The sequence below is a fragment of the Daphnia carinata genome, chromosome 3, assembly GCF_022539665.2.
Source record: "Daphnia carinata strain CSIRO-1 chromosome 3, CSIRO_AGI_Dcar_HiC_V3, whole genome shotgun sequence".
NCBI classification, from domain to species: domain Eukaryota; kingdom Metazoa; phylum Arthropoda; class Branchiopoda; order Diplostraca; family Daphniidae; genus Daphnia; species Daphnia carinata.
The window spans coordinates 7,549,070-7,557,414 of record NC_081333.1 but is presented as its reverse complement, the minus strand read 5'-3'; the positions used below and the strand labels follow the sequence as shown (position 1 = coordinate 7,557,414).

General features: G+C 44.0%; 1 protein-coding gene across 2 annotated transcripts; it reads left to right on the top strand.

Annotated features, from left to right (window-relative positions):
* Positions 1–710: 710 nt before the first annotated feature.
* LOC130704482 (zinc finger and SCAN domain-containing protein 21-like) lies at positions 711–7,434 on the top strand. Of its 2 annotated transcripts, XR_009004960.1 has the most exons (3): positions 711–1,251; positions 2,299–6,242; positions 6,580–6,589. XR_009004960.1 is itself a non-coding variant. In XM_057525902.1 (2 exons), exons 1-2 carry the CDS (start codon positions 1,002–1,004, stop codon positions 4,110–4,112), a joined length of 2,064 nt encoding a protein of 687 aa, XP_057381885.1. In that variant the 5' UTR covers positions 711–1,001; the 3' UTR covers positions 4,113–7,434. The 2 variants fall into 2 exon arrangements, 1 of the variants encoding a protein (XP_057381885.1); XM_057525902.1 differs by having other exon boundaries at positions 2,299–7,434.
* The last annotated feature ends 911 nt before the right edge of the window (positions 7,435–8,345 follow it).

Genomic DNA, 8,345 nt, shown 5'->3' with positions numbered 1-8,345 from the left:
AGAGTATATTGTCTCTCTTTCTTTTTCTAGATTTTTTTTTTATTTCCCCTTTGTCGGGTGATTCTGATTGAATCGAACGTATTGAGAATCCGGCTTGCTTTTGCAATCTGTAGACTCATTACATTTTTACACACTCTAGTTCATCTGTATTCATCCGATGTCAACTAAGGGCTACACACTGTCCAACAAACATCCTTCTTTGCTTGTGGATTATTGATGGACGGCACGGCCTTGTACCTCTTCTCTTTTAAAGCAAGCGATGAAACAATAAAAAGGGGACAATAGTCTTATTTCTGTTTGATAATTTAAATGGAATCGTGAGAGGTGATAGACTGGACGATGAAGCGCGGCCGGGATTTTTTTTTAAATTTTTGTAAATCTTCGCTCGTGTGGAGCGAGATGTGGAAAGCGACGACAGCGACGACGCAGTAATCGATGGTATGCAAGTTGCTGTTGTTTGAACACACGGGGCAAGAGCAGTCCGTGTGTGTGTGTGTGTCTGCGCGCGTCGCTCTTCCTGCTGTCTATGTGTTGCAGCATGCCACCCTCTTTTTCAACCCCCCATCTTTTGTAGCACCCCATTTGGTCCCTCCCCCACGACCCCCGTGCTACTATATACCACCACCAGCCATCACCACTACCACCCGGCCGGGGGTATAAAACGAGTGTCAGGTCAGTGGCAGCGGCATGTTTGGGTTTGCGACAGGGTCACGGCAACATCTCTCTCCCTGTCTCTCCCTCTCTAGTCTCATTCTCTTTCTCCTTCTGACTCTGTTTCTTCTTTCCCTGTCCAAACAGTACTTCGTTATCGAAGAATTTTACGAGACCCTTACGCAACGTTCAATCCCAACGACAGTGGGGAGAAAATTCCGTTAACCTGTTTCTCTTTAAAAAAAAAAAAACAAAAAAAAAAAATCGAGTTGAAAACAAAGTTGGCGATTTGTGTGTGCGGCCAGTAGAAAAACAGACGAACGACGACCGACGCACAAAAGAGACGAGAAATGCCTCGCTGTTTCATGCCGAAAAAGCAGCTGAAAAACCGACAAGGATTGACGGAAAGAGCGACCGGACGTCGGTCTCCCAGTCCGTGCGTCGATCTTCCGCCGCCGCCACCACCACCGCCGCTATTGTCGCCACCACCAGCATCGCTAGAGCGCGAGACCAACGGCGATGATGAACAAGAGACCAGCAACGTCACTACTAAATCGGCATCCAATGTTTACCGTCCGCCGACGCCCGTCAATCATACCGGTAAGTGCCGCTCCGGCGGACAATGTCACACTTCCATCTTCTCTCTCTCTCTCTCTCTCTCTCTCGCTCAGCGCTTCTATTGTTTTCCTTTCTCCGAGTTTTTTTCGTAGATTGTCGATTAAAGTGTCAATTTATCCGTTCCTGCTCTTATGCCGAGTTCCGCAACTCTGACGTAATGCGTCACTTGTGCCCACTCTTTTCCCCACAGTTTTTTTGTTTGAAGGGTCCCTTTTAAAAGAAAGGAAGGCAAATAGCGAAGTTGGGTGCGATTCGAACATTGGAAACAAATTTTAAAAGCGCGAAACAGGTGTCTTTCGTACAGTCGGTTGCTGAGATCCGGTAGTTTTAGACTGGATTTCTTTAATTATTTAGATCATGCATTGTGCGGTGGATTTTTTTTTCTTGATCCGATTCCGTAACCGCTAGACAACTAGGCTTTTTTTTTGTTGTTGTTGTTGTGCGTATCTGTAAGTTTGCATAGCTTTGAACTTTTGGGTTTTTCTTCTTTCTGAAACAAAAATTAGGGAACAAGACAAGCTCGAAGAAAACAAGGGGAAAACATGTAGATGAGTACCGGGAGGTTAGGCTAAAGGTAAGACGAAGACTTACAAAAGATTTAGGCCGATTGCAGCGATGACGTATTCAAGTGTGAAACAGACTGCACAGCCTTGTCATCATGCACCTGAAGCTCTATAATTCAATCAGCTGTGCATACGTAATTGAACACACAACTTTCTCATTTGTTATCAACTCCCCTGTTCTTTTAGCATGACAGTCTGTCCTACCTCTTCAACGACTTAATGCCAACCGCTGCATATCTTAGAGTACTTATTTCTTGATTTCCCTTCATAATTTGACTGCCACCCCCCTCGCCTGTTGAAAAGCCCTCCTCACTACGTGTTACTTGTTCCGCAATGCTCTACAAGTGCTCCTCGAACTCTAGTTTTATGTGTGTGTGTGCATGAAATTTGAAAATAGATATCAAGGGACATCGCCAACAATCCGATTTAAGTCAAATTGTATTTTTTTTTTTGTGCTTTTGTAAAGGTTTCGGTGTTGAAGTCGGATCGGTACGCATCACAGCGTTGACCGCCGTGAAGGGCGAACCGATGCCAGCCCGCGAAAGCGTCATCCATCGAGCGGTTCGCTTCGATAGCGACGTCGAAGAAGCCACTACCGGTCTCTTGCAATTGGCCCGGCGTACCGATACACCCGAATCGGGTATCGGAAGTTGCAGCGAGGAGGAGAACTGCTACCGTCATCACCTTGTTCACCATCCGCACACGACGACGCCAACGACAAATCAGCCGCCGGAAGAAACGAATCGACCATTGACGCCCGTCCAGCCACCATCAAGTCCGGTAAGCCCAACAAGTCCGAACGAAGTTGTCACTAGTCCAACCATCCGCCAGCATCCGGTTAACCTGCACCATCACCTGCCGCACATTCACCACCATCACCATCCAATTTATCCGGTGGGCGAGAAACGTTACGATCCTAACGAATGGTACCCTCCTGTAACCATCGAACCTGTCCAACCACCGGCCATGCCCATTCCCATTTCTCACGTCTGGGAAAGAGAACGACCGGCTGACCTTTATCGGCCGTATTCAACGAGCGTTGAAGTGCAGCGGAGAGTCCAGCCGTTCGCGAGCGAATTGTCCAGTTATCATCACTTGCATCACCATCATCTCCATCACCACCAGTTGTCGCCACAGCAGCAGGTGAGCGGAGTGATGATGGATAGAGAGCCGCAAGATTTGAGCACCGCCCACGCCATCCTGGACTTAAGCACGGCACACATCCGTTCCAGTCAGCAACAGCTGCATCATCATCATCACCAAGACGAAGAAGAATCTGAGAGTCCGATGGAAATCACGCCGGACAGTTCCAAAACACCACCTCCATCTCCGGCCACAATGACGCTGGCAGATCCTAGTCCGATCCCTCCAGCTCTCGAGAACGATTCGACGTCCAGTTCTTCCCACTGCAGCAGCAGCAGCATGAACAGTTCCATTGGCGGAGCAAGTACAGAATCCAACGGCCACACACGGGTGAACAGCAGCAGCAGCAAATCGACGACCAGTAAAACAGTGGCCTACACTTACGAAGCGTTCTTCGTTAGCGATGGACGTTCTAAGAGGAGGAACAATCCTTCAGGTCAGCAACAGGGATCGGGCGGAAGCAACAGCAGCAAAAGCGGAGGCAACAGTAGCGACAGTGGCATCAATCTAGAGACGGGCGCTAAGCATTTAGCCAGGGCCGTCTCGTCGGCTGAGAAACACGGAAGCACTCCTTCATCTCCTACACCCAATCCATCTTCACGCTCCGGCCGCTACGTCTGCGGCGAATGCGGCAAAGCCTACGCAACATCGTCCAACTTGTCGCGTCACAAGCAGACTCACAGGAGCTTGGAATCGGGTTGCGCTCGAACGTGCCCGACCTGCGGCAAAGCTTACGTTTCAATGCCAGCGCTGTCGATGCACCTTTTGACGCACGCCCTGTCACATGTTTGCCCAGTCTGCTCTAAGGCCTTCTCTCGGCCTTGGCTCTTGCAGGGTCACATGCGCTCGCACACTGGCGAGAAACCCTACGGCTGCGCTCACTGCGGCAAGGCTTTCGCAGACAGGTCTAACTTGCGTGCCCACATGCAGACCCACTCGGCCACCAAGTCGCATCATTGCGGCAAGTGCCACAAAGCCTTTGCTCTCAAGTCCTACCTCAACAAGCACCTGGAGTCATCCTGTTTTCGCGATAGTCCCACACCTAGTCATTCCGAGTCGTCGTGCGACAGCATGGGTGCCGATTCTCACATGATGTCTATCGACACCAAAGTCACCAATGCCGTACCAGTCACGTGAAAATACTCGTTAGTTTAATTTTTAATACGTTGGCAATAACTTATTTTATGCCTCTCTATCCTCGTTTGGTGTGTGTGTTGAGTTCCCCTATGTAAATATAGCGAGACAGATAGGTGTAGCAGACAGAAAGTTTTCTGAAACGTTTAACCCTGAAAGTAAGACAAAGGGGGACTTGTCTAGAGAACGTCTACATTATATAGATAGAAGGTAATTAGTAATAAGCACTGAATTTTCAACCAAAACATCTCTGTTCCCTTTCGTGCACTCGATAGGGAAAGTTCTTTTTCTTCTTTTCAATTTTTCTTTTCTTTCCGTCGAAAGAGAAAAACGACATCCATCTGAAACATTCCTCTTGTATACACTCCTAAGTCGATTATCTCATTGCAAGACGATTATGGTGATGCTAGTCCTCACTTTTCATTCATTATTAGCTTATCGGGTTGATGAAATTGTCCAACGGGAATCTTCTTCTTGCTCTTCCTTTCTTCCACCTTCTTCCACCTTTTTTCTTCGCTCCGTCTCTTTCTTTTCTATCTCTCCCACACTTTTTTTCTGTTGTGGATATGATCGATTCTCCCTTTTTTTCGGAGGGCTGCCATGTTTTTTTTTCCTCTTTTTTTTTCGTTTTGCATATTAAAAAAAGAAACAGGATGCAGCGTTTCTCGAGCAACGAACAAAACCTAGTCTCGATGTTCCAAAAAGGCTAAAAAAAAATGATGAAAATTGTTTACTACAAAAAAGAACGATCGTCACGTAGACTTAATAATGTCGAAAAATTGAAATGCGTTCAACATCGGGACTCGAGTTTATTTTATACCGCGAAATGTTTTCTTTTCTTCTCGCGTAACAACTGTCCTCCTAGTCCACTATTTCCCATTTTCTAAAGGCCCCCACATTCCCCTCGATGCATATATAATAACTTATCAATATTGTGCCGTTATCCTATTGACATAGAGTTAACCAAAAGAGACCTGTGTAAACCAAATAAGAAGACGATCAAGACCTTATTCCATCCGTTCAGGGCTCGTCGTCCCCTCGTTTGTTAGATTTAAAAATTCATTTTGCAACCCCAACAAGCAATTTTAATTCTGGTCAGTTGTTTCCTAGAAAAAGAGACAAGTCAAACCTCACTAAATAATTAATACTAGAATGCGTTTTGTAACAAACACAACAGTCAGCTGGGCAGCGTGCTCACATGTCGTTCATATGCGAATCAAATCAGAAATCCTCCCCTCCAAATGATTATTTATTTATGCGCTATGATAAAAATAACGAATATAATTAACATGATATATTAAATGAAATCTTTTTTTTTTTTTTTGCAAATAGCGGGTCGAGATAAGTATCCATATATTAAACCTTTATAACACATATTAGACTATCTATTTTGTTTTCGGCCTTTTTTTGCGTGTCCGTTGCGTGAGTGTACTTCCTAGTCAGGGAAAATAAGATTTACCTATTTTGCGGCTCTTTGTCTACTTAAAACCGACTGCGCAACCAACACGCATCATCTCCTAAAGTATTACGTCAAACAGAATGCGCGAGTAAAGAACAGAGAACTCGATTTCGAGTGACATGTTTTGTCCCCGCTTTCTTGTGTTGTTCTATAACTCCGCAGGGATTGAGTTTGGTTGATTGCCAGTTTGTGCATACAGCGCGCAATAATTTTACTCTCCCCACACATTGTTTATTTTGTCGACAGTCAATAATTATACTTGTCCTCTATGCCCTTCCCTCCTATCCCCCCCCCCCATTTTTGTTCTTCTTGTGTCTTGTTCTTCCTACTCCATTCAATGGCAATAATGAAAACCATTGGTGTAATGGAAAGCTAGTCGTACCAAAGATACATGCTGGCAGCTATATTCTTTTATGTCTTTCTGTCCTTCTTAAATGTTTACGACGCGTCCTGTCTGTGACGCGTCTAGCGGACGAGTCTCATCATCTCGTGTCTCATTTGAATCGATCTGCATGCAATACCTCCTCTAATGGTGATCCAGTTTGATCTCTCTTTTGTGCTTCATTCGTAATGAAATTATCTCCTGTTGCTGGAATCGCTTGTCACGTCTTTCCCTCCCCTTCCAATTAAAAACAAAAACAATTCAGCTTTCAAAACCGATCTCTCGTGGGTACGTTTCTCGTAAACCCCTCACCAACTGTCAGAGCCACACATTTATTGAAAAATCGTGCGTGTGTGCAGTTCGTATCATGTGATGAAATTACTGTTGTACTTTCGCTGTCCTCTTCAATTCGATTTCAATTGCGCATGTTTGTCCGTTGATGAAAATATGTTGTCTATGACTTTTGAATTCGCTCTTCATTTGGCGCAATGGATTTCAGCTCCTTTCTTTTTTCTTTCAATGTTATACTTTAATTCGGTTACAAGCTGAAATCTATAATACAGTCGCCGGGAGCCATTCGAACAGCAATAATACTTTGGTAGTGTAGGGATTCAACCGGAATGGGCCAGCCACCCCCCCAAAAAAAACAAGATTAGAAAGAAAAGAAAAATGTAATGAAACAAATGTGCTGGCCTGATGATGGGAATACCCCTTTTTTTTAGAAACGATAAACACTTGAACGAAATAAAAATAATTGTGTGCAAATACCTAAAATTGCGATATACTCTGAATGCAAAAAAAGAAAACGAATAAACTAAAAAGACCTATCGAATATGGTCAAAACCACACTTTTGGTTCATATGCATGGCGTAGTGTCTGCTGAACGCCCCAATATCAATGGCCTAGCAAAACCTTTTTGCTTTTTATTTTTGGTTCTCTGTTTGGCCAGAGCTATGCGGAAGCGTTTCTTAAAAGGCCTATGCCGACCTTTTCTCTAATCACTTGAACGAGTCGTCTTTTAGAATATTTTGAACTCTTTAACCCTCGTGTGACATTGTCTCCCATTTCATGCTGTTTCATCGAACGCCCTTTTTACTTTTGATTTCATGGAATTATGTGCGTATAACTCTGCCGCCTGCAATCTTTCATCCTCTGCCCGACTTTTGTTGGCCTATTATTCTGACTTGTTTTGGTTCCACGTCATCACGACTTTGCGTAACCCGCCGATTCATACAACACCCTCCCCACAGGATCGCATTTGTTTTTCTTCGTTCATTATTTTCGATTCTTGTTTTTGTATGCGGATTTGTTTGAGTCACGGAAACATCGCACATTCCACATCGATCGTACTGTTCATTCCAAGAAAGACACTTTTCAAAATAAATCGAAGAAAATCGAAGAATCCCAATTCATTTTGTCGTGCTGTGTACATATGAAAACATTGTCAGTTTGAAGTACTATTATTATACATAATGCTCAAATTATCTCTGTCTCTCTGATTATTACTTTCTTCTAACAAAAGATGTTCAAACGATACGAGAAAAACGCACATGAACGGGAGTAATAACGTGATAACCACGCGTCAACAGTCTAGTCGCTTCAACAGGCAGTGTAAACATAAGCTTACGGAGATTGTCTACCCTAAAAAAGAAAACAAGATTTTCCTTTAAAAAAAAAAAAAAAGAAGCAAAACAGAAAATACAATGGTTATATGATGCGCTTTGTGTCAGATAAATTCCTCCATTCTGACGGGAAATTGTTGTCTAATCTAAAAAGCGTGTAAAAAAAAAAATAGAGAAAAGGAGCTTTAAACAAAATAACGTGACGCGGGCTAATGGGCGAAATATATAGAAAGAGAAGGCGACAGCAACAACAAAAAAAAAAAGAGAGAGAGAGAGAGAAAAAAAAAAAGAAGACGAAACTAGAATAGTAGAGAGAGGGAACGAACTGGCTTGCGGGGGATATGATGTCTTATCAAGCTGACTTGATGAAAAACTAGCTGGCGGGTCGCGGGTCGGAATGATACAAATCCAGCGCTAAAATGCCGCAAGAGCTCGGCTGCGCTTTTGGCGTTCGGGAGCACTTCTCTGTGTCTAATGCGGCGCAACAGCAGATGGAGAAAAAAAAAACAGGAGGGGATGGGGGAGAGTTGTGGATGTCCTCGCAGCCGGAAGCAAAACTATATAGGCCAATGGATGTATATGGCAAAAGCTGGGAAAATGGGGAAGCGAGCACAAGAAAAATTCTACGCTCTCCTTTCCCATGCAGAAAATGAAAGAAAAAGCATCTTTTTTTTTTAAAGAAAGAAAAAAAAAAAAGAAGAAGAAAATTGAAAGAAGAGAGAAATGATCATGATTAGCGCAAGAAGCGCGAGTAGGACGGCTCACTAACTTCC